The following is a 26,658-nucleotide window of genomic DNA, read 5'->3' on the forward strand; positions in this document are numbered from 1 at the left end:
GCCACAGGCCACCCTGAGCCATTGACCGCTGCGCAGATGTTGGGCCCCCTTGTCCACTTCCATCCCTTTCTCACCACACTCCCTCCACCTGCAATTCCTTCTGTTCCCATTGCCTCTTGACCAAAACCTGCTGGTCATTCGAGGTCCTGTGCAGTCACCTCTTCCGTGAAGCCTGCTCGGATCCCTCTGCCCGATGCGAACACCCTCCCCTCTCACTCTGCAACTGGGTGGTTGTTCCACTCTTCTTTAAACCAGAAGCCCCGGGGGTCAGGCTTGCCCGAGCTGTCCCGGAGCCTGGCACCCCAGGGGTGCTCAATCAGAGGGCGCTGAGTCACCCAGGGGACAGGTGGTGGTGTGAACTCTGGGTGATGCTCTGGTGAGGGGTGTATGTGATGCAGGGCTGGTGGTGCAAGGAGGTGACTTCAGGAGCCAGGAAGAGCAACCGGCACCTGAGTGGGGTGAGGGTGGCATGAAGTTTTCCTTAGAAACATTGATCCTTTGGGGCAGAGAGGAGGGGAGAGTGCATTGGGGTAGGGAGGCTGGGGGGCAGGCAGAGGGGGATAGAGAGTGGGCAAGGCTGGGGGTCAGAGAAAAGGACAGACTGGGGATCAGAGGAGGCAAGGACCTCCTCGGACCCACGTGTCCCTTCTCACCCCACAGCACACAGGCCGCTTCGCCTCCTTTAAGAACCTCTGGCCCCGGGGGCTTCAGAGGCCCCTCCCTGCCCCGGTTTCCCTTCTGCCTCTCTGGCCACCCCTTCTCCAGCTCCTTGGCAAGGTCTGTTTCTTCATCGTCCCTCGGGTCGGACCTGGCTCCTTCCCTCTCCGCCTTCTCCAGGGGACCGCCACCCGTCTGGCCACCTGCTGAGCCTGGCCCCTTGGATGGCGTACGGTGTGTTGAAGTCACTGCGTTCAACAGCCAGAGTTCAAACCAGAAACCCGGAGCCAGTGCTTACCCCTCTGCCAACCAGTCACCAAGTCCCGTGACTCCTACCTCTTTCGTCTCTGGCGCTCTGTGCGCCTCTTCCCACCCCGCTGCCCGAGGTCTGGGCCTGGTGTCCACCACCTCCCACCTGGACCTCTGTGGCAGTTTCCTCGTGGCCACCCCGCCTCCATGCTGATCACATTCCAATCCATCCTCCACACCCCCCCAGAAATCTTCCCAGAGCACACACTGGATCATGTCCTCCCACCTGCCTGTCCCCTCAGGGCTCCTTCCCAGCACCCACCCCTCTGCAGGCTCTGCACCTGGCAGGTGCGGTTCCTCAGGCTCCTCTTCCTCCTCACTGACTCTGGGAAGGCTTTGCCCATGGTCTTCCCTCCGAGCGCGGGTCAGGAGTTTCCTTCCAGGGGCTGCTAACACCTTAATTTCCCCATCACAGCGCTTCGCTCTTTACCCAGACACAGCTTCCCTTCACGAGGCCCGGCACCAACAGGGTAGGCGCCCAGAAGTCATGTGCGGATGGCACATGCATTCAGGGCAGATTTACAGAGCAAGAAGGAAGAAGACCTATGGCTTCACCCCATAGCGGGGCCTCTGGGGCAGTGGAGTGGGGGGGGGTTCCAGGGCCTGGAATGGAGCAGGAGGCCTTGGTTAGGGTTCTGTCCTGGGACTCAGGGTTGAGGCTGCTTACCCTGTGGGCATTCACCTCCCCAGGAGACACACAGAATCAGCAGAGGAATCCAGCCCCAGGCCCCGGGGTCCCAGGATGAGCCCAGGCTGCCCACTGGCACCCACAGCATCTTCAGTGGCAGCCTGGGATCCAGACAAACTGGCCTCAGACAGAGATGACCAGCATCCCTCCGAAGTTCAGGGCCAGGCCCGGGAGGAGGACGCTCCCTGGCATCCGTGGACGGCCTCAGTGGACATCTTCTTTGCAAACTTGTTTTCTACCTAAACAATTCCTAGGCAGCCCCGGCTGGGTGGTTCAGTGGTTGGAGCATCGTCCTGTGCACCAAAGGAGCTGCTGGTTTGATTACCATTGAGGGCGAGAATGGGAGACAACTGATGGATCTCTCTCTCTTTCTCTCCTCCCCCTTCCTTATTCTCTCTCTAATATCAATAAACATATTCTCCGATAAGATTGTTGTTTAATTCATAGGCATTTTACTTCTTACTCCATACTATGTCCTTGTATGTTTTAACATCAAACTAATGCTTTAAACCACTTACCTTTGGGAGAAGAGAAAAGGACATTCTGGGAGCCGAGGCGGATAATCGGGGCGGAGCTACTCTTGCCCTCTTCCTGGCTTTGGGAAGAGTGCAGGAGCGACAGGCTCAGGTCCCAGGCCCCGCTCTGCCCACACTCATATGGCCGAGTCGTCCACAAAACGGGCCTTGAGCCGGCGGTGCTTTGGCTAAAGACAGTGCCACCATGAAATGGAGCCGTGGGTGTGCAGACTGAATGCTTCACACATGGAGCCCTGGGTGCCAGGCTGGATGCCTGGGAGCCTGGGACTGCGGGGGGCGGGGGGGGAGCAGCAGGGAGCAGCGAGGGGGGGCTGGTGCCCCTGCCTGGCCCCCATCTGGCTTCCCAGGAGCAGGCTGGGGGTCCCGGCAGCGGCCACCCCCATCCCAGGCTGGAGGAAAGGGTGAGCTCACCCTCTGGCCCAGGGAGAGCGAGCGGGTAGGAGAATAATTAAAATGCCAGAGGTTAGGAGGTGAAGTTACAATGGAAAGAATGAAGGCGCAGCATCGCCGCCCGCCCGCTCGCGGCTGCGTCTCCCACCCCACTCCCGCTGCCAAGCCCACATTTGATTTTTATTTCGGGAGCCGCCAGCACAGCACTTGGGAGGGAGCGGACAAACCTCCCTCCAGCTCCCCTGCCACGTCTGGGGCTGGGGCCCTGCACGGGGGAGGGGGCTCCTGGGACCCAGAGGAAGAGCCTCGAGGCCCCAGCCCAGGGCCCCACCCGGCCCTCCTCAGGGATCGGGCTCCAGGGAAGGGGGGCATGGGGGGCAAGAGTGGCATTGGGAGGCAAGGAACGGAGACCCCAAAAGAAGGAAGGCTATTCCTTCCTGTCCCATGAGCCTTTGCCCTTTCGCTTTGCTCTTTTGAAGGTGAGAGAGAGAAAACTCATCAGCTTCAGCTTGGCCCCTGGCTCCAGCCCCCCCCCCCCCCCCCCCACGCTGGGGACTTCCACTGTCTATAGGGGTGCATAGAGTGGAACGGTTCCAACTCTGATCTTGTTCCTCCCGACTGGCTCTGTGGCCCTGAGGGAGCCACTATCCCTCTCTGAACATGGGCTTCCTCTATGAAATGGGAGGGTAGGTAAGACAAGCATGTTCCAATTGGGCCCTGCCTTCCCCAGACCACCCTTTCCTGGGCACCTCCCTCCTCTGCCCCATCAGGGACGGGGAGGGGGGGCAGCTGCTGGCCTGTCCCCTGAAGAGCACTGAGCCCCCTCTTCCTGCAGCCGGGAACTGCCGGGGCCAACTCACATTTTCCTGCTCTCAGCTTTCTCCGCTGCCCGTAATACACTCCAGATGGTTTCCCCATCGCAGCCGAGGCAGCAGATTCCAGAGGGAAAGTGGTTGGGCTCCTCTCTGGGCTCCTCTTTCCACCGGGCTGGAGAGGGGCCGGGGCCAGGGACTGGGGCTGCTGGAAAGATGGAGGGAGGGTGGGTGGAGGGGAGGTCTCCTCAGGCCCCCAGGGCCAAGTGAGGGATGGCGGACAGTGCAAGAGACGGGGTCGTGCTGAGGTGGGGCAGGCCCCTCCTCGTGGATTCCTGCAAGGCCCTTGCCCCCCAGGAGCTGCTCAGGGGGCTCGGGCCGAGGAGGGGGGCGCTCAGGGTCCTGTGCTGGGAAAGAGCACCGTCCAATGAGCCAGACACAACTGGGTTCCAGTCCTGCCTCTGCCACTTCAGGCTCGGCGACCTTTGACTTTTTGGAGCCTTAGGTTCTCTGTCTGTGAAGTGGGGATGGTGGTCGTGCCCCGGGGAACTTACAGAAAGACTTCCAGCGTCCGCAGGTGTTCGGGAAGCGCCCCGAGCTTGCCTGGGGACCCCTGAGCACAGCCCCCCCACCCCGCCCCGCCCCGCCCAGGAGGAAGCCCTCTCCCAGTCCCACTCAGACCTCTCCTACAGCAGCTTCCCCGGGGTTTCTTCCAGGAGCCCAAGGGGACTCTGGGAGCCTGTTTTGGGGACAAGCCCGGGAAGGGGGTGCTATGAGCCTGAGGCTGAACCCAAGCCAGTGCTTGCTTCCTCCCAGGCCCCAGCCCCCACCTCAGCCTCCGGACCTTGCCCTGGGCCTGGAGAGCCACGTAGGAGCGGAGGGGGCTGGGAAGGGGGGCAGTCTTTCCTGGCCAGGCTGCCAGGCCCCGCCTGCCCGCCCCGAGACTCCCCTGCCAGGATGGCCTCCCAGCCACGCTCACCCTCTCCGCCTCAGCTGTACCAGGGGGAGCGCTTCGATTTTTCCACCAGAAGAGCCAAGAGCAAAATGAGTAACAAATTCAGCCTGGGGCTGCCGTCCCCCTGCCTGCCCCCACGTTCATGGAGGGGAGGGGAGGGTGAGCCCTCAGCCCCTTCCCTGCCACTCCCACCCTCACCCAGGACCCTCGGCTGCTTCAGGGCCCCAGGGCCAAAAGGCTTCGCTGGGGAGGGGAGGGGAGGGGAGGACCCCACTTCCCATACCCACCCAGAGGCAGAAAGGCTGGGGCTCACCCTCGATGCTCCCCGCCCCCAGCCCGGAGAAGACAGAGCAAAGAGACCACTTCCTCACTGCCCCATTCTGCGGCTGCGAGTCCCTCATCAGAGGGGAGGGGACAGTCATTGCTCTCAGGTGCTCCTGTCTAGACAAGGAAATGGGACCTCTGGGCCCCCTCCCACGTATGAAGCCCCCTCTCCCTCCCCAGCCTCCTTCCACTCATAGAGCTCCCTCCCCCCATGGCCCCCTCCCCCCCTGCAGCCCACTCACTGCTTCCCACTCTCTCTCCATGGCTCTCCCCTCCGTGGGCTGCCCTCTCTGCTGAGACCGCATCTCCAGCTGTTCCAGAAAACAGCAGCCCCGTGGAGAGGCAGGCAGTGTCCCACCGTGTCCTGTACCCCCGGTGGCCCCAGCGTGTCCTCTCCTCACCCTGAGAGACGGGGCCCACTCCTGTCCAAAGCCCCCCTTCCCAGGCACAGGGGGGCCCCCACCTGCCCTGGCCCACACCTCCCACTTGACGGTTTCCTTCCCATCTGCCCACAAACACACGCTAGTATCTCTCACCACCCTACAGCCCTGAACCCTCAAATCACCTTCCTGGCTCTCGCCTCCCTTTCCCAGCGGCACTTCTCCGAAGGGCTGTCTCAGCTGCCATTCACTCCTCAACCTGCTCCAATCTGGCTTACAGCTGAGACCCTGCAAAGGGCCACACCCAGGAATGAGGGAAAACTGGACCAGACCAGCGTCACTGCATGGAGACCATTTACCTGCACTGTGGCTGTGGACGAAAATGAAACGCTCCATGGAAAAGACCATGTCCCCAGAGCCTCTACAACCTGCCACACACCACGTCCCCCTTTCAATACAAAAAATTGCCAGGCAGCTCTCCCTCCCCCCCCCCCCCCCCCCCCCCGCCACCTCCTCCTCCTCCTGCTCTTTCTTTTTCTCTTCCCTTCTGTTCCTTTCAAGAACAATTCAGTACAGAAGTGGGGGAAGAAAGGCAGTTGCCTATCACCTGGTTTGGGGGCTCAAGTGAAGTAAGGAGTGTGTCTTCAATGGGGGGCATCAGAGAGAAGAGAGAGAGGGAGAGGGAGAGGGAGAGAGAGAGAGAGAGAGAGCTCAATCGCGTAGGCAGATGGCCTTGGCCAGAATGTTGGCGCTCAAGCAGAGAAGGGAGGGCATCCAAGTAGGAGAACAGCCCAGAACAGGAGCTCGGACCCTGAGAGTGAAGGGGACGTGTGACCAGGGCAGTGGCCAAGCACCAGGAGATGGAGTCCATGAAGGATGAGCAGGCACCTCTAAAGGGCTGGGGCGGGGCGCCCAGAAGGTGTGAGTTGTCAGAGTCTGTTGAAGTGAGGAGCACATCCATGTAGGGGAGGAGGTGGCGGGGGCAGCACGAGGCAGGGTGCCAGAGCCCAGGACGGCTGAGGTGGGGGCTGCATGCAGCAGGGAGCAGTGGCAATGGGGTATCGGTTGCCCACACTGGCACAGTCCCAATACGTAAACTTGTTGAGGGAATGAACTAGGTTTCTTACTGTTGGCAACGGATGTTATAAATATGGAAAGGGCGAACATTAGAATGAGCCCTGAGTCTGAGAAACGGTCGTAGCTCAGAGGAGCCTGAGGGAACATGATGACCACATATAATGTGGATCCTGGATGGGACCCTGGATGGGACCCTGGATGGGACCCTGGAACAGAAAAAGAACACTCGGTAAAAACAAAGGAAATCTCCCAGGTGTCCACTGATGGGTAAACGGATAAACTAAATATGGTCCACACATACAACGGGATATCATTTGTCCTTAAAAAGGAAGAAAATGTTGACACATGCTACAATACAAATGGACCTTGAGGACATTGTGCTAAATGAAATAAACCAGTCATAAAAGGCACATAAGTACTGTGTGATTCCACACACACGGAGTAGAGTAGTCACATCCTTAGAAACAGAAAGTAGAATGGTGGTTATGGGAGGCTGCGGGGGGGGGGGGGGGGGGGGTGCGGGGGGGGGGCAGAGGGGGGAGGGGAAATGAGTTGTTTAATGGATATAAAGTTTCAGATTTGCAAGATGAAAATCTGTATATTGGTTGCGTAACGATGGGAATGTATTTGCCACTAGCAAACTGAACACTTAAAAATGGTTAAGAGTACATTTTGTGTTATATGTCTTTTTTCACAATTTTTAAAAAGCTAAGGAAATCCGAATAAAGTATGGACTTTAGTTGAGAATAATACGTCCTTACCGGTTAATTAATTGTGACCATGAACCATTATCATGTAAGATGTTAATAATAGGAAAACTGAGCCCAGGATATATGGAAAGTCTGTCCTGTCTTCACACAGGCTGACCCTTGCCCTAAAGCAACCACTAAAAATATTTAAAAGAAGTATAGATATCGGACATTAATAGATATAAAGGTAATATTTTTAAACAGTCAATTCAAAAGAAGACAGATAAAAAGAAATAAAAACACACGGGACTAATGGAAAACAAACAGATAGTAGATTTAAATCCAACCATACTGATAATTACATCTAATGTAAATGATCTACATACTCAAAGAAAGAGATTATTAGACTGGATTTTTAAAAAGACTAGACCCAACTATATGCTATCTTTTTTAAAAATATATCTTTGTTAATTTCAGAGAGGAAGGGAGAGAGAAAGAGAGATAGAAACATCACTGATGAGAGAGAATCACTGATCGGCTGCCTCCTGCACATCCCCTACTGGGGATCAAGCCCGCAACCTGGGCATGTGCCCTTGACCGGAATCGAACCTGGGACCCTTCAGTCCGCAGGCTGATGCTCTATCCTCTGAGCAATATATGCTATCTTTAAGACATAAGAATGACATGTAATATTTCCGCAGAAATGACGGAAAATGGATACGTGTGAAGTTCACAGTCCAGAGGCAAAGGCTCATCAAAAGACTGAGACCTAATCCTAGGACTATAGAAGGCTTCCCCTCCCCCCACCTACCACCACACTACTACAGGCCTATGTGCAGCAGTTCCTTTTACCAAGTATATCTTGTGTGGCTATCAAGAAACAAATTCCAAGACATACTAAAAGGCAGGAAACACAATTTGAAGAGACAGAGCAAGCATCAGAACCAGACTCAGATATGGCAGGGGTGCTGAAATGATCAGGCCCAGAATTTGAAACAATTGTGATGAATATGCTGTGATGGCTAATTTTTTGATGTGTCAACTTGACCAGGATAGGGGATGCCCCAGAGAGCTGGTAAACCATTATTGTGGAAGAGATGAGTATTGGATTCAGTAGACAGTACAGAATATTTGCCCTCAACCAAGATAGGCAGGTATTGTCCAATCTGTTAAGGGCCAGAAGAGAACAAAAAGGGAGAAGGAAGAGCAAATTCCATCTGTTTCCTCTTGAGCTGGGACATCCATCTTCTCTTGCCCTTGGACATTGGAGCTCCTGGTCCTTGGGCCTCTGGATTTCAGAACTTGCACCAGTGCCCCCCACCCACCCCACCCCCCAGTGCTTAGGACTTTGGCCTTGGACTGGGAGTTATACCATTGGCTCCCCTGGTTCTCAGACTTGAACTGAATTATACCACTGGTTTTCCTGTTTTCCAGCATGCAATATACAAATGATGTATTATAGAATTGTACACTTGAAACCTATATAATTTTATTAACCAATGTCACCCCAATCAATTCAATAAAAAATTTTAAAAAGAAATCAATAAAATTGAAAATATACAATCAATAAAGAAATTCAATAAAACCCAAAGCTGATTCTTTGAAAAGATCAAGCAAGTCAATAAGCTTTTAGCTAGACTAAGAAAAAGAAAAAAGAGAAGATACAAATTACTAGCATAAATGAAAGAGGGGCATCGCTACAAATCTCATGTACATTAAGAGGATAATAAAGGAAAATGATGGATAACTCTATGCCCACAAACTTGGTCACCTACCTGAAATGGACCAATTCCTTGAAAGCACCATCTGCCAAAACTCCCACAAGGAAAAATAGACTATTTGTATAGGCCTATATCTATTAAAGGGGTTGGATTGATAATTAGTAACCTTCCCAAACAGAAAGCACCTGGCCCAGATGCACTCACTGGCGAATTGAACCAGGAATTGAAGAAATTATACCCATTCTAGGCAATCAATCGCTTCCAGATGATAGAAGCAGAGGGAATACTTTCTGTCTCGTTCTATGAGGCCAACATCACCCAAACAGCAAAACCAGACAGACAGTCAAGTAAACTGTAGCCAGCGGTTCTCAACCTGTGGGTCACGACCCCTTTGGCGGTCGAACGACCCTTTCACAGGGGTCGCCTAAAACCATCCTGCAAATCAGATATTTACATGACGATTCATAACAGTAGCAACATTACAGTTATGAAGTAGCAACGAAAATAATTTTATGGTTGGGTCACAACATGAGGAACTGTACTTAAAGGGCCAGAAGGTTGAGAACCACTGCTGTAGACCAGTATCTCTCATGTACATACATGCAAAAATTCTCAACAAAATATTAGCAAATCACACCCACAATGTATAAAGAGAATTATAGGTACAGAGGAGACCTCCACTCTGTGCGGGGTGGGAGGGGCGGGGGGGGGGGGGTGCGGGGTTGCTAGGGTCCCGCAGCACCTTCTGCGCCTGCGCCTGGGCCTAGGGTGGGGCTGCGGGCGCTGCTCTCTGGAATCGCACACAGGTAGCGGGGCAACCGTCACCGTCACTCCAAGGCGTGTTGCCACCGGGATGGCTTCGGCCTGTGGGTCCTCAGCCTTGGCCGGCTCCGGAGCATCCCCGCCTGGCCAGGGAGTCCAAGCGGCCGGGGCCAAGGAGGAGGAGGAGGAGGAGCAGGAAGAGAAGGAGGAGGAGGAGGAGCAGGAGGTGGTACGAGTCCGAGTCCAGAAATGTGCGGGCTTCTTGCCCCCCGAGCTCCGCTCTTTCGCGGTGGACCCCCAGATCACCCCCCTCGACGTGCTGCAGCACATCCTCGCCCGAGCGTTTGACCTGAGCGGGAAGCCCTTTGACCTCCGCTACCGGGGCCGGGATGGGCTGGGGCAGGAGGTCTACCTCCCGCTCCGGTCGGACGGGGACCTCAGCACGGCCTTCGCCGTGGCCTCCAAACCTTTCCTGCAGCTGCGGCTGGACCTGGGGCCGGCGGAGGACCGCCCGCTGCTGGAAGACGGGGACCTCACCGGCCCCCAGGAGGCCGCCGGCCCCGACGTGCCGCCGCCGCTGGAGCAACGGGCGCCCCTGGCGGCGGCCGCCCTGCCCTTCGCGCAGGGCCTCCTCGCCCAGGTGGGCCGCACCTGGTCCAGGGTCCAGCAGGTGCTGAGCTGGTCCCCCGGGAAGGAGGTCAAGCCCTTCTGGCCCCCGCTGAGCGAGGCCGAGTTCCACGCGTACCTGCACCCCGACGGCCGGCTGTCGCGCCCGGAGCAGCTGCGCCTGCGCGTCTACCAGGGCGGGGTGGCGCCCTCCCTGCGCGGGGAGGTGTGGCAGCACCTGCTGAACGTGCTGCCGGCCCGCCTGACCGCCCGCCAGCGGGCCGCCTACGTGAGCAGCAAGAGCCGCGAGTACGAGCGGCTCAAGAGCGAGTGGGCGCAGCGCGCCGGCCCCGAGGACCTGGAGCGCATCCGCGGCGCCGTCCTCCGGGACGTGCGGCGCACCGACCGGGCGCACCCCTACTACGCGGGGCCGGAGGACGGCCCGCACCTGCGAGCCCTGCGCGACCTGCTCACCACCTACGCCGTCACCCACCCGCAGGTGTCCTACCGCCAGGGCATGAGCGACCTGGCCTCGCCCCTCCTGGCGGCGCTGGACCACGAAGGCCAGGCCTTCCTCTGCTTCTGCGGCATCATGCGGCGCCTGGCCCCCAACTTCCACCCGGACGGCTGGGCCATGGCCGTCAAGTTCGCCCACCTCCAGCTGCTGCTGCGGCACGTGGACCCCGACTTCTACCGGTACCTGCGAGAGGCGGGGGCCCACCACCTCCTCTTCTGCTACCGCTGGCTGCTGCTCGAGCTCAAGCGGGAGTTCGCCTTTGAGGATGCCCTGCGCATGCTCGAGGTCACCTGGAGCTCGCTGCCTCCCGATCCTCCCGAACGGGAGGTCGAGCTCGTGGGGACCCCCTGCCCCGGGGCCGACACTGGCTCCAGGAGCTGCGGGGAGCAGCCCCTGCGACAGGGGCACAGGCCCAGGCCTGCCGGTGGGAGAGGCGGCGCTTTTGAAGAGGCCGTTGACCCCTTGGCCCTGGCCAGCCAGGAGCCTGGTGGTGGGGGGCAGCTCCCGGGACCAGCCAGTCTGGATGACCTCCAGCAACTCAGGGACAACAGCCGCCCCAGGAGGGACGCTCTCGCCCAGCTTTTCCATCCCACTGTCCTCATCAGCTCCAAGTCCCTCTCCAAGCCCTTGCTGAACTCCTCAGACGCACTCCCCTCCTCTTCCATGCCTGGTTCCCCATCCTCCTCGTCTCTGCTGTCCTCCCGGGAGGCCTCTCCTGCTGCAGGATCCCTTTTGATGCCAGAGGTGGGCTCCCCACAAGACCCTGGGAAGTCCCTGCCACCACCCCAGGAGCTTGGCCTGGGGAACCCGTTCATGCTCTTTCTCTGCCTCGCCATCCTGTTAGAGCACCGGGGTCAAATCATGAGGAATGGGCTGGATTACCACGAGGTGGCCATGCACTTTGACCGCCTTGTGGGGAAACACCCGCTGGGGCGTGTCCTACACCGGGCCAAGGCCCTCTTTGCTGATTACCTGCAGTCCTACCTGTGAGACTCAAATGAGGTCACAGCCTCATCCTGACCAGGCTCCCTCCAGCCCGCCCCCAGCCCCTCAAGATCCCCACTCTCGGCCAGAGGGCTTCCACCCGAGGCCCGACCTCCCTGCTGCCAAGCCTAGACCTCTCTCTGCAGGTCTGAGAGTATGGGGCTCTGCTTCAGCGCTGTCCCACTGAGGCTACTGGCCTCTGTTCTATTTTTGTTACTTTGTTTTTAACACCTGTACTTTGCACACATGGAAAAATAAAAATAAAGAAGTATACACCACGACCAAGTGGGATTTATCCGTTAGGCAAGGCTGGTTCAACATTAGAAAGTCAGTTAATGTAACCCATCACATTAACAGGCTAAAGAATAAAAATCACACGATCATATCAGTAGATACAGAAAGAGCACTTGACAAAATCCAGCACCTATTTATGAGCAATGCTCTTAGAAAACTAGGGACAGAGGGGAAGTTTCTCTCTCAGCAATTGATAGAAAAGGAGACAGAACCCAGTAAGCATCTAGAGAAGTTAAACCAGTATGACCAACACAAAGCCATCAACTTCAGAGCGCACATTCTTTTCATGTGCATGGAACAATTTCCAAAATTGACCTTAGACTGGGTCATAAAGCAAGTCTTGAGAAAGGTCAAAGAATGAAAATCGTACAGAGTATGGCCTCTGACAACCACATAATCAGGCTAGCAACCAGTAACAAAGGATAACTTGACAATTTTTTTTTAATGTTCCAACATTAAGCAATGCACTTCCAAATAGTTCATTGTTTGAAGAAGAACTCTTGCTGGATATCAAAAATACTTTTGAATGGATGATGCTGAAATATTATTAAAACGTTGGGATGTAGCTAAAGCAGTGCTTAGATAGAAACTCATAAGCATATGTACATGCGTTAGAAAAGAAGAAAAGCTAAAAATCACAGAGGATAGCAAAATAAACCCCATAGCAAAACAAACCCAATGAAATAGAATGATCAGGAAGGAAAGGAAGGGCACCAACTGCCAACACCTGGAACAAAAAGGAGGTTATCACTATCTTACAAACAATTAAGATATTATGAGACTATTATCATGACTCTATGCCGGCAATTTTCAACCAGTGTGCTGTAAGAATTTTTAAAACCTGCAATCCCTGACTACTCAGGCGCACTGACCTCTTTTCCCTTAGATTGTCAAATTAAAAAAATGACAGCACCCAACACAACAACAGCCATCTGGTGTGAATGAATCGAAATTATACCTATTTTTTTTTGTCAGATCGGCAAAAAGTATATTTTTGGCTTGCCACAGAATTGTAGTGGTTAACTATGTGTGACATGAGATGAAAAGGATTGAAAATTCCTGCTCTATGCCAATAAATTTGAAAATTTTGATGAAACTTATAAATTCTTTGAAAAACACAACTTAGGAATCTCACAGAAGACAATATAGAGAATAGTCTCGTATCGATTAGAAAAATTAGTCATTAAACATCTTCCCACAAAGAGCATTTCAAGTCCAGATCGTTCACCGGTGAGTTCTTCTGAACATCAAAGGAAGAAACAACCCCAGTTTTATATAAACTCTCATAGAGAAGAGAGCACTTCCCAACTTTTTGGATGAGGGCAGCATAACCTCGATATTAAAACCAAAGCAAGACATTACAAGAAAGGATAATTACAGAGTAATTTCTGAAAAGATCATAGATATACATTCTAAACAAAAGAGCAATCAAATCCAGCGGTATATAATGCCTCTTGACAAATTTGAGTTTGTTCCAGGAATGTGAGTTTGGCTCCACATGTGAAAACCAGTTGTGTAATACCCCAGATTGGAAGTATAAAGGATAGCAATAGATGTGAAACAAGCATTTGATAAAAGTTCAACCTTTATTCATGATAAAATTATTGGCAAACTACAAGTAAAAGGAAATTTTCTTAACTTGGTAATATCACACACAAACAGCTACAGTAAATATCGTACTTAATGGTAAAGTATTGAAAGTTATCCCCTTGAGATTGGAATAAATGAGGATGTCCACCACCACCATTTCTATGTAATATTGTATGGGAGGTCCTAGCCAGTGCAATAAGGCAAGAAAAAATAAAAAGAGGTAAGACTTGAAAAGGAAAAAAACAACAACAACACAAAAAACAATGGTTATTCATCAGTGGTATCATTATGTAAGTTGGAAAATTTTTAAAAATCCACAGATATGGTATAAGATTAAATAAATTTAGCAATTAAATAAATTCCATTGTATCTCTTTAAGATGACAATAAGCAATTAGAAAATAAAAATATTTCATCAACAATAGTATTTTTTAAATTAAAAAACAAATACTTAGGAATAAATCTGACAAAATGTGTTTATGTTCCACATAGAAAACTACAGAATGTTACTGAGAGGAAAAGAAGGCTTTTTAAAAAAGTCCATTAATCCAAACGCAAAGAACAATACAAATGTGTCTTCGAAATTCTGAAGAAAAATTATTTGTCACCTAGAATTCTAAAACCAGTAAAATTATCAGTTAAGTATAAGGGTAGACTAAAGACCTTTTCACATGTTCAAAGTTTCAGAAATTATATTCCCTTTGCACACCTTCTCCAGAACCTATGGGAGGGTGTGTTCCTCAAAAAAAAGAGAATGAGAAAGAGGAAGACACGGGCTTCGGGAAACGAGGGGGTCAGGTGTAGGAGAGAGGTAACGGGAACCCTAAGGAGGGTGGTGGAAGGAGACTCCAGCAGGAGAGCTGTTCCTGGGGGCTGGAGAGCAAAGGGATTGTGGTGGGTCAAAAGTCTGCAGAACAGCCCTAGCCGGTTTGGCTCAGTGGATAGAGCATCAGCCTGGGGATTCTGGTCAAGGGTGTATCTCGGTTGCAGGCTCCTCCTCAGCCCTGGCCCTGGTTGGCTTATGCAGGAGGCAACCAATTGGTGTGTTTCTCTCACATCACTATTTCTCTCTGTCTTTCCCTCTCTCTTCCACTCTCTCTAAAAATCAATGGAAAAATATCCTCGGGTGAGGATTTAAAAACACACACAAAGTCTGCAGAAGGGACTGCTTCCAGAAGAGGAAACTGACGGGATACCGAATGTGTCGGAGTGGTTGGAACACTGGGCTTGAAGCAGTGCTCATTACATGGGAAAGCAAATGAACCTCAGCAGCAGCAAAGCAAGAGAAATGCACACTCCAGGAGAACAAAGACCAAGAGTGGTCCTAGTGCCCCACTCAGCTCAGACACGAATAACAAGGGCCCGGTCGTGCTGGGGTAAACGCTGACTATTGGCCCAACCACAGCGATCATGTAGCCACCTTGGGAAGGTGATGAGAATGCAAGTGCGACTGAGTGTGGTGGAGGTGAGGAGTTAAAAAGAGTGAACTCCTTATCTTCCATACTGGGAGGTCAAAAGAGAATCCCCAAAACTGAAAAATCAAGAATTGGCAACAAAAGGTTGTTATTTAGAGATACGGAGAATTTCTCTTTAAAACGTCAGCTGATTGAGTTGAAAACCACTGTCTCTGGGGAGCAGGAAATAAGTATGAAGGGCTACAGGACTGCCGTTTCTCCTTACAGATCCTGTGAAGTTTTGCCTCTTAAACCGTGTACATATACACCTTCGGTAAAACTTTAAACGACCTCTAAAACTAAATGTGGACAGTAAAAGGGAAAAAAAGCTTCTAGAAGAAAATGATGAAGGATAACAAAAGAAAAAAAAATTCATTATTTTAGAATTAGGCAAAGAATCCCTAAACAGCATACACAGCTAATCGAAAGAAACGTTTTATTTCCGTAAAATCAAAAGACACCAGTAAGTGAAAAGGCAAGACACAGAGTGAAAGATATTACAAATGACAAAGGACTCGTCGAGCATATACTAAGATTATCCTACAAAATAACAGAAAAAGACAGAACAATATTTTAAATGGGCAAAAGGTAGTATGTTTTTTCAGAAAAGAAGATATATAAACAGCTAATAAATACATGAAACATTATGCAACATAGTTAACAGAGAAATGCAAATTAAGACCACAATGAAATACCAACACTACACATTCAGAATGACTAAAAATTTAAAAACCAGCAATAGTGTTGACAAGGATGTGGCCACTGGAATTTTTATACCGTTGGGTGGAGAGCAAATTTGTACAACCACTTTGGGAAAAACTCTGGCACTGCCTGCTAAAGCACATAACCAACAGAAGTGCCCATATAGATGCACCAAAAGGGTATTGCAAGTCTGGTAGACACCGTCTCAATAAAAACATCAATGTTAATATAATCAGTAACGGGACAAATTGAAATCATGCATCACCTGGTATGATCCAGTGAGAACACAGCAGCACTTCTGTGACTTTTCTCTCCAAGATACATAGCTTAAATCTAATCATGAGGAAACATCAGATAAACCGAAACTGGGGTGGGGGGGGGGGCGTGCGCCTACAAAATCACTTGCTTATAATCTTCAACATTTACAAAGCCACAATCAAAGGAAAGAGGGAGGAGCCATTCCACATTAAAAGGGACTAAAGAAGTATGGAAACTGAATGCAATGCATCATACCGGATTGGGTCTTTTTGCCACAAAGCACATTATTGGGACAAATGGCAAACATGAATACATTATAGTAATATAGCTTATAATTTATTTTGTTAATCCTCATTCAAGGATATGCTTTCATTGAGAGAGAGAGAGAGAGAGAGAGAGAGAGAGAAAGAGAAACATCGATGTGAGAGAAACATTATCCGTTCCCTCCTGAGCAGGGATTGAACCCACACACAGCCTAGGTATGCGCCCTGACCAGGAATTGAACCTGCATCCTTTGGTGATGGGATGGTACGATGCTTTAACCAACTCAGCCACCCGGCCAGGACTCTATCTATCATTTCTATGGTGGTCTTGTGGTTATTTAGGAGAATGTCATCGTAGGCTTTACATACTAAAGTATCCAGGGCTGATGGGACGTCATGTTGGCAAGTTACTCTCAAAGGCTTACTCCACTATTCTTGGAACTTTTCTGTTAATTTGAAATCATTTCCAAATAATAAGAAAAAAACAGTGACAACAAGCTTAGAACTATCATGGGTATGGAAAAAGTAGGTGTGTGTCTATACGCCGGCAGCCAAGGGATGGAATGTTTTTGGATATCTATTATTTCTGCTTTCCCTCGGATTCATGGCTCCTCCCAGAAACAGCATCCAGATTTTATTTTGGGGAACGGCCCCTCCCCCACTCTTGGTCCATGTGTCACTAGCGTGGGCATGTGCCCAGGTCAACTAGCATATTTCATCCGCCTGGCCACCGTCACTGGTTTAGGGAAGGGCTCCATTCAGCCCGATATAGGTCAACACTGGGTGTGTTTTTTTTTAAACTATTGTGAAAGAGGCTCTGTTTTTCTCCTGGGGTTGCTTAGTTTTTAGAAAATAAACCTGGAACTGCCTGGGACCACCACATGGAGCCAGGCTGTCCAAAGGGGGGAAAAAAAAAAGCATTTCAGAGAAAAGCAAAAAATCAGAAAGAAACTGAGTCTTCTTGGTATCATTTTAGCCCATAGATCCAGCTGTACTTGGACTTTTTGGTTAAATAAGCCAAATATATTTAATTTTCTGCTTAAGCCACTTTGAGTTAGTCTGTTGGCACTTGCAACTGAAAGAATTATGACTAATGTTAGGAAATTCCTAATTCAGCTGGGCTGGAGTTCAAGGCGGGGTGAGGAGGGGGAGGAGGGAGCTGTGGCTGACAGCCAGGCGTGGCCGGGCCTCTGAGCCTCAGGATTCAGTGGGAGTCTGGGGGCACCCAGGGCCACCTGAAGGTGCTTTTGAAAAAGTGGTGAGTGCAGGTGGCAGGGAGACCATGTCCAAACAGAAGGCCTTGAGTGACTTTGGACAAAGCTTGGGCTTGGGTTTATCCCCAGTCAACTCCACTTCATAACAGCTTGCTGCCCAGTCCAGAGCCCAGTGGCCACGCCCTTGGCACGGTGCTGACCAGAGACGCCCGCAGGCTCGGTCCTGATCCTCACGTCCAACTCCATGGTCACCGTGCCTTGTATTTCCTCACACCGCCTCTGTTTACAAAGCACCCTGTCTCCGGTTTGTGCAATTGAGCATCAGGACAACCCTATGAGGAGGCAGGGCGGGGAGTATTCCCATTTTACAGATGTGGACAGTAAGGCTGAGAGAGGTAAAGCGACTTGTCCAAAGCTGCACAGCTGTGCAGTGGCAGAGCCAGGATTGGGGAAGGAGGCTCACCTCACCTTGGGCAGGGCTTTCTAGAGCTCCCTGTGCTTTAGAATTCCTGAAACGCGGGGTGTGGTAAAAGACAGACCTCTCCTTTGGATTTTGGGACCGCCCTTGAGTGAGCGGGCAGGGCGCCAGGCTTTCCTGGCACATGAGCCCTCAGGAGAGGGGTGTGGGGTGGGAATAGTCGGAGGTCAGGATGCTGACTCGGGCAGGAGAGGGGAGCTTCACAGAAGAACACAGTTCCTGGACCAGGACCCAGACCAGGGGTCCTCAAACTACGGCCCGCGGGCCACATGCAAATGCAAATATTGTATTTGTTCCCGTTTTGTTTTTTTTTTACTTCAAAATAAGATATGTGCAGTGTGCATAGGAATTTGTTCATAGTTGTTTTTTTTTAACTATAGTCCGGCCCTCCAACGGTCTGAGGGACAGTGAACTGGCCCCCTGTTTAAAAAGTTTGAGGACCCCTGATCTAGGCGGAGAATTCAAATCAGGGATCATCCTGGCCCTGGTGAAGGCCCCAAAGCTCACGGGGAGGGGGCCAGCTTCGTAACCAGGCCCAGGAAGGGAGTTCGGGGGCCCAGCAGGCACCCAAGGGCCCACGGGCTACATGTGCATTGGCCCCAGTCAGTGCCCTGCAAATCCGGAGCAACGAGTGGGAGGCATGGGCGCCAGGGAAGCAGGGCCTTGGGGCAGCTGGAGGCTCAGGTCCTCCCCAGATGAGACGGAGGACAGAGCAAGCAGGTGTTCTCAAGACCACTGGCCTTTCGGAAAAGGGGGCGGACAGGAGCGAGGAGGGGCAGGGAGAGAAGTAGGGAGGCTGGTGCCGGGATCCTCAGAGGAGGCCGGGCAAGGCCAAAAAGAGAGCAGCTCAGATCCGAACTCAGGGATCCAGAGATTTTAGAGGGGGCACTTGGAGTCCAAAGGGGCGGCCGTTGGTGGGGTTAAAAGCTGGCTCTTGACTGTCAGGCCTCAGGTTGCTGCCGCTCCCTAGCAGCGTGACAGTGGGCAAGCTCCTTACCCTCTCTGAGCCTCTGTTTTCTCATCTGTAAAGTGGATCTAATTGATGATCAATGTAACTCACAGGGCTGTGCTGAAGCTGGAGGCAATGTAAGCTGGTGGTTGGGGCGGGGGGGGGGGGGTGTCTGTCACTCATTAAGTCCGTAGCCATTATCCATAGTTTAGGCTGTTTTTCAGACATTTAAGTGTGGGGGGAAGAGCCTTTCCGGGGACATAGAAAGGCCTGGGTTTTTGTCTTGGCCCTTCCCCCACCGCCTTGGGAGAAGTCCCTGGACTTCGGCTGCTGGCCGTTTAATGGGAACGTTAATGCCTCCACAGTAGACTTGGAGTGGAGCAGATGGGACATTGTGAGCAGAAGTTTGTGACTCACCGGGAGAGGCTGCGATGAGGGTCAGTCCAGCTGGCAGGCGGGCCTGGGCCAGACAAGCAGGGCTGCAGGACCTTAGGGGCCTCTCTGGATTCTCTCTAGGGATTTCTTTATCTGCTGTGGAATGTGGCCATCCCAGGCAGCAGGGGAGCATGTTCCCCACACTCTATGCATCAAAAAATCCCTCGGCCCTGACCGGTTTGGCTCAGTGGATAGAGCGTCAGCCTGTAGACTCAAGGGTCCCGGGTTTGATTCTGGCCAAGGGCATGTATGTACCCTGGTTGCGGGCACATACCCAGTAGGGGGTGTGCAGGAGGCAGCTGATTGATGTTTCTCTCTCATCGATGTTTCTAACTCTCTATCCCTCTCCCTTCCTCTCTGTAAAAAATCAATAAAATCTATATTTTTAAAAAATCCCTCAATGGGCATTGAGCGCACACACCGACCACCACAGCTGGGCACATTCAGAAAGAACACTGTCTTTCTAAAAGAATAAAAATGCACCTTTGCAAAAGTAATATGAAGGATATTCGTTTCACATCGTGAGAGAGGTGATACCCTCTGGAAAGTGCCACCAGGGTACCGATGCCCCGTGTGACAGTAAGGAGCCATAGGAGTTTTCACATCCTGTCTGTTTCTTTTCTTACTCCCGATTTGTACTAAATTAGAAAATCCTAAACCACAATTACAGGTCATTAGAAATGGCAGCAAATGTTTGGTGGCTCTGTCAGAGGGTTGTGGATTCAGACCAAAGAAGCATCCAGAAATCACAGAGCTGTTTCTATTTTCCGCTCTCTCAGACACTAGGTCAACAGGGATGGAGCTTCCAAAAGTCACAAGGCTGAGTATTTCACCTGGAGAGAGAGAGTGACTGACGGAGCCATAATCCTCTCTTTGGTTGAATGACCTCGGAAAGAATTCTTTACGTTCTGATGTAATATCTGGATGTGGTTTTTAAATCATCTTCATCGTATGTCGCTGATGCCTTTCTCCTGCTCAGAAACAAAAATCACCAAGGGTTGAGAAGGAATCAAATTCTCATAATGGAGGAGTCACACCCCAGTTTGGTCTTAAGAATTTCTGCTAATTTGATAGTAAACAGTGAACATTGTAATAGTTTGTCAATGTTTGGGCAATAGAAATGTTGAACATATGGCCATCAGAGCAGGTCACTTAAGACCTTAGAAGTGGTCTTGAATGGCATGATCAATAATGACATGAAAAAAATGTCATCATTCTTTTCCAAATGCCTTGTGGGAACCTTTTCCCTCCATAGCTAGTAGAATAGCTGGAAAAATGGACTTGAACTTGCTGCCTCTGTCTTTGCATAGGATGCTGAAAAGAAGTACACTCAGTGAGTGAAACAGGATTAGAGTGACGCTTTTCACTATGTCCTTCAACTCCGTATTGGGTAGGATTTAGGTTTGACCACTCATTACAGAGATCCAAAGTAACAGTGAATCAATGTATTTCTCTTCCATCCAAATAACCCAGAGACAGGTGGTCCAGGGCTAGAAAGGTGGTTCTTCTTCATTAGTTCATCCAGCGATCCAGGATCCTTCTCTCTTCTTGTTCTGCTACCCTTAGGTCTTGCCCTCATCGGTGTGCTCCACAGTGGCTGTCTACAACACGAGGTTCCAAGCAGTAGTTGGAGGAAAATGGGGTGAAAAACATATCCACTCCCTATAAGGACCTGTAGTCATACTTCAGCTCACATCCCATTGGCCAGAACATTGTCACATGACCACACCTAGCGGAAAGGGAGTAGAGGTGATGGCTTTTTATCCTAAGTGGTCATGTATCCAACTAAAATTTGGGAATATTATTTACTCTGAGAGAGAAGGGGAGAAGGGATCTTGGGGACAGCAGCTGACATTGCCAAAATGCTGGGGAAAGAGCAGGAAACAGACAGAAGCTGGCTTTGAGGCACAACTTCTTTCATCCTTGGTAAGGGGTGCCCTTCCTGGTGCTCCCTCTGCAGCGATTGCCAAGCCATCTTTTCACTTCATACCATGATTCACAAAATAATCACTTCAGCACAGAATCTTTTTTTCCTGAATCGTGGGCTCTTGGTGATAACACCGAGAGTCACTGAACCCTTTTCTCTGATATATGAACCACGCATAGGCTAATGTGTTTGGACTCTGCACGTCATTGATTTAAACCAACTTTGCACACGTGGGCCCACATGAAGTTTTGAAAAGAGAGCTGAGATCAAACCGCTTCTTCAAGTCATTGATTATGCCCCTGGAGACCAGTTCTAGAGCATACACAGCTTGCTCAGATGGCAATATGGTCAATACTTGTGATAGTCCAAACCTAATCTTAGGGAAGCAAAATTTCACAATTTTTAACGAGGAGTACAAGATAGCAGGATTGGTTAAAAGCCGACTATTTTCTCATAATGGGTGCCATGGATACTACGTGATGCCCCGCCCTGTCATTCGATAAAGGAAATTTGCCAAAAGTTGGTTCTGTATTCTCACCGATAGAAACGTGTCATTAAGAAGCTATTTCAGAAGCTTCTCTGACAGTGTTACGCGTATCTGTGTTTTACTAAGAGGAATGCAACTTAAATGCTTGCCTGAGTAGCTTGGTTTTTGTTCCTGCCTCTAGTGGGGTGGGGCGGGGGCTGGGGAGAGGCGAGCGATCTATCAATTTTGTCCTGGAAAGCTTGTTTTACTCTTGTTCTGGAAAAGAAAAAACTCTAATGGTTTACCAGAAAGGTCACTGTGCTGTGTTTGAAAACGATGTGAAAGTCTTGATGGCTGAATGCCACTATTTGACAAAGTTTCATAACAAACACACGCTGGGGATTAGGATGGGATGGGTAGCCAGTCCAATGAAGTCCAGTGCTGGATATTCAGTATCAGACTCACTATTTACACTTTCCTATCTCAGCTGTTCCTGTGAAATCATCGCACATGTTCTAGTTTTTAGAGATGTACATTTTTAGACCAGACTCCTGCTCGCTAATTGCTTTTATAACACTGCTCTCAGTTGTAGTATTTGGACTACTATTTTCATCGCTCTTTTCTGAGCCATTTTTTTGAACCATTAACTTCCTAGTTGAGTTGAGGATATTACACATCACAAAAGTAATCACCAAAAACCCATAAATGACTTGAAAATATATTGCCCGACACAAACTGCCAAGGTAGATCAACCAAATTCGAACCTGTAGCGCATGGGCAGTGCTGAAGAATGAGACAGTTAACAAGAATATAATGGGGCCCTAGCCGGTTTGGCTCAGTGGATAGAGCGTTGGCCTGCGGACTGAAGGGTCCCGGGTTTGATTCCGGCCAAGGGCACATGCCTGGGTTGCGGGCTCAATCCCCAGTAGGGGGCGTGCAGGAGGCAGCCGACCAATGATTCCCTCTAATCATTGATATTTCTATCTCTCTCTCCCTCTCCCTTCCTCTCTGAAATCAATAAAGAAATATTTAAAAAAAAAAACATAATGGGATGGCGGTGAAAATCTTAATTTTGCATGTCAAGTGTATGGGTAAAATCATTCCCTCCTTTTTCCTTGTAAACAGCCAGCACCTGTGTATCACTTGTAGACCTTGAGGGACCTCCACAATGGTCTACGGACCACACTTTGGGAAACTTTTTATAGCCATTAAGTCTCCTCTCTGAGTCATGAGATGGAGGGTGGGGATGTGTGTCTTGTTACTCTGATCTCTGGCCACAGCCAGCTGGAAGCACGTGTTCTTAGCTGATATGTTAAGTGGAAGGAACATTGATGGCCACATGTGGGGACCTTCAAGAGAAATCTAGGCCATGTAATCACCAGACACCCAGACAGTTCAGTTAGAAGGAGAGGAGACTCAGAAACATGGTGGGTCTGTTAGAACCAGCTCATGGTAGGCAGCTGCAGCCACATGGTCACCTGGTGTCCCTGGTTGCTAGGCACTGTACCTCTACCGAGGCCCTGCAGCACACAGGAAGCTGTTTTTCAAACAATGTATAATCCTCCAATGCAGATGGCCTTTCTCCAAAACCCTAGGGAACTAAATTGGTTGGGGAGTGAATGAGGGACTGGGCAGAGGGAGGCCTTTAACTGCAAAGGCTTCATCTACCCCACTAGTAGCTCTGGAGCTGAGATGGCCCTTCAGAGTTGGTCCCCCTTGAGACAAGGAGTCAGGGCTTTAAATAGGTAGATAGATAGATAGATAGATAGATAGATACAGATACCAATATATATAAAAGCCTAAGTGACCAAACAACCGGTTAATCGGTCACTATGACGCACACTAACCACCAGGGGGCAGACACTCAATGCAGGAGCTGCCCCCTGGTGATCAGTGTGCTCCCATAGCCAACCTTCCATGGCCAGCCAACCTCCTGTGGTCCCTCCCCCCTGGCCGGCTGGCCCAGATCAGCCCTGATTGCCGGCCAGGCTGAGGAGCCTCACCTGTGTACGAATTTGTGCACTGGGCCTCTAGTATAGATAGATATATAGATATATAGATATATAGATATATATATTGTAGTTTTAAATATACAGGTCTTTTATTTTTTAAAATATATTTTTTATTGATTTCAAAGAGGAAGGGGAAAAGAGAGAGAGAGAGAGAGAGACAGAGAGAAACATCAATGATGGGAGAGAATCACTGATTGGCTGCCTCCTGCATGCCCCACACATGTGGGGATCAAGCCCACAACCCAAGCATATGCCCTGACCGGGAATCAAACCGTGACCTCCTGGATCATAGGTCGATGCTCAACCACTGAGCCACGCCAGCTGGGCAAGGGGTCAGGGCTTTTGTACCCTCACATCAACCAGTCATAGGATGACTGCCTCTGAGGAGGAGCCTGACCTCTGGCAAGGTAGCTCCCTTTGGCTGACAGTGATACCTGGAGAGGGACAGGGAGCCCACGGGCTGCCACGTTTCTGTCAGCTGGGAAATGGGTGTCAGTCCCGTAGGGTGTCCCTGGGCAGCACACCCAGGTGAGCCTACAACAGAGGCTGGGGAGGGGCAGCTGTCAAAGGCCTTTCCAGCATCAGAGCTTCCTCAGAAACGCTGATGGGCCTGTCACTGGGAATATGTGAGCCTGGGTCTATCGCTACCTGTCCTGGGCGTTATAGGAAAAGAACCATGCACTGAGCAGAGCTTGGCCTCAGTCAGTGGTTTTCAAACTGGGTTCCATGACCCCATAGGGGTTTCATAGAGTTCTTGGGGTGGGGAGCAGGGAGATCCATATTCAGGCTCCCCCCACAGCCTCTCCTGTTGCTGCTGGGGCCCGAGAAACTCCACTTTGGTCTCTGCTCATATCCCAGGGCTCAGCACAGGGTTTCATTTGAGGAAAGGTTTTTCCTGCTGAGAAATAACACAGGGAAATTCTACAGGATACATAACCACGAGTCCTCAAAACTATGAAGGTTGTGAAAAACAAGGAAACACTAAAAAACTATCACGAACAGAGGAGACCAACAAGACACGATGAGCAAAGGCAATGTGATATCCCAGATGGGGTCCTGGAACAGAGAAGTCACATTAGTAGAACATCTAATGAAGCCTGAATTAGTTAGTTAATACTAATGTACCGATATTGCCTTCTTAGTTTTGGCAAATGTACCATAATGATGTCGGATGTTAACATTAGGGGAATTGGATGAGGGGTATGTAGGAACTTTCTATACTTTCTAGACTCGCTTTGCAACTTTTCTGTAACTCTCAAATCATTCCAAAGAAAGGGGTTATTTTTTCTAAATAGCATTCAGAAACCATCAGACCAATGAACTCTAAATACCTCCAGAAATGAGGAGAAAGACAGGTGAGGAGGCCGCGCTTGGATTTGGGTAGGATTGGGATGCCAGAGCACTGGTGATTGGGCAGGATCCCCGCCCACAGATTTTTCTACAGATTGTTGTACATTAATATCCCTGTCTTCCTGATCTCCAGCTGCCCCAGGGAAGGAAGGACCCATCTGGGAGGGAGGAGACTGACGCTGGGTTCACCAGAGTGGGGTGGACATTAAAGCATTAAAGTTTGAGTGGTCTTTGGAGGGAGATATGGAGGGTGGGGAGCACTTTAGTCCCTTCATCCCTGCTAAATACTTCCCAAGGCAGAGCCCGAGCTAAAGACCAGGAGACTCTGGAGGAAGGAGACACAGGCCCTGCCTCCAGTCTGATGGAGGAAACCCAGGTTCTACCTTCGAGGAACCCCAGTCTGGCGGGGCGGGGCAGTCCCTGTCCGTGGGGAGCTCAGTCTGAATGAGGAGACATAATCCTTATCCTTGGGAGCTTTCTGTCTGGTGGGAGGGACACGGCTTCTTCCCCCAGTCTGAAGGGGGAGGCAGGACACATCTCAGACCTGCAGCCCAGGCTGACCCTCAGATATTACTATTCAGGAGCAGAAAGAGCCTGGGAGGAAGGCTTGCAGAGGAGAGAACTGTGATCCTTTGTAAAGAGGAGGCCGGTACGAAGGATCCTGAGACAGAGCTGACGTCCACTCTGATGGTAGGTGACCAAGCCTCTGATCCATCATCCATCCCCACAGGGGATGATCGCATCTGACATGCAGTGAAGGGACAGGGAAAGACAGGAGACAGATGGATACACAGAGAGACAGAAATGGAGAGAATCAGCCAGAGATGCCAGGAGAAGACCTGAGATGAAGAGAGACAGAATAGATGTGAGCCTGGGACCAGAATGGAGGCAGAAGCAGAGAGACGGCCCCACCCCAACCCCTGCTCCAGCCCTGGCCCCCAGCTGTCCTGCCCTATTTGCATCTCCCTGCCTCTGTGTTCCCATTCAGGCTTTGGCACCACTTCAGTGTTTTCCCTCACTAGGTGTCGAATGCAAACCAGAGCCAAGATCCACATGTCCTAGCTGGCTGCAGAGGAGGCTCTATGGGAAGGAGGGAGAGTGAGTGTGGGCACAGCCCCATCTATTGTGTGATGCTGGGTAGGGGCAGGTGGAGGAGGCAGGGAGGACCTGTGCCTTGTTCACCTCTGTGTGCCTGGGGACTGGCACAGTGCTGAGCACAGCAGGGTGTTCGGTAGTGGTTTCAGACTGAATAGTACCCAATCAGATTAGAGAAAGGGCTATAGCATAGTAGTGAGAGGCAGGGTTCAAAGCTCAGCTCTGCTACTTCCTAGCTGTGTGACCTTGAGCAAGTGACTTAACCTCTCTGAGCCCCAGTTTCCTCAGCTGTAAAATGAGGACAGGACGTTTACAGAACCTACATCATAGGATTGTTGTATTCGTTCAGGGTGCTAATACGTCTACGACCCTTAGGTCAGAGCCCGGCACCCGGAAAACACCAAGACACAGCCTGCGTCATGCAGGTGCATCCTGGGTGTAATTTTTCTGTATCTGTTACATTCCTGTGTGCTCAGTGGGGATGGGTCGTGTGCAGGACTGCTTCTGGGCTGGATGATGAAGAGGAGGCAGGTAGTATCCTGCAATAAGAAGAATGATGGCTCTGTGGCCAGGCCAGGCAGGCCTGGGATCTAGTCACAGCTTCACCATTTCCTGGCTGGGGGGTCCCCAGCACAGGGCTTCCCCTCACCTGCAGAATAAGACCTTCCTGGGAGGATTGCCAGTGAGAGGAGTGGAGTGCCATTTGATACAGGATTGAGGGCTGAATCTTCCCAGTTACACATGGTCTGTTGTACGTGGCTAGGT

At 50.8% G+C, this 26,658-nt stretch overlaps 1 protein-coding gene across 1 annotated transcript; it reads left to right on the forward strand.

Moving 5' to 3' along the window:
- The first annotated feature begins 9,391 nt into the window (after window positions 1-9,391).
- TBC1D25 (TBC1 domain family member 25) lies at window positions 9,392-11,443 on the forward strand. The gene is given in 1 exon segment (XM_070395390.1): window positions 9,392-11,443. A coding segment is annotated over 1 exon segment (2,052 nt).
- The last annotated feature ends 15,215 nt before the right edge of the window (window positions 11,444-26,658 follow it).

This window comes from Myotis yumanensis, unplaced genomic scaffold (genome assembly GCF_028538775.1).
Source record: "Myotis yumanensis isolate MYYU_CA2020_CCGP unplaced genomic scaffold, mMyoYum1.0.hap1 SCAF_16, whole genome shotgun sequence".
In the NCBI taxonomy this organism is placed as follows: domain Eukaryota; kingdom Metazoa; phylum Chordata; class Mammalia; order Chiroptera; family Vespertilionidae; genus Myotis; species Myotis yumanensis.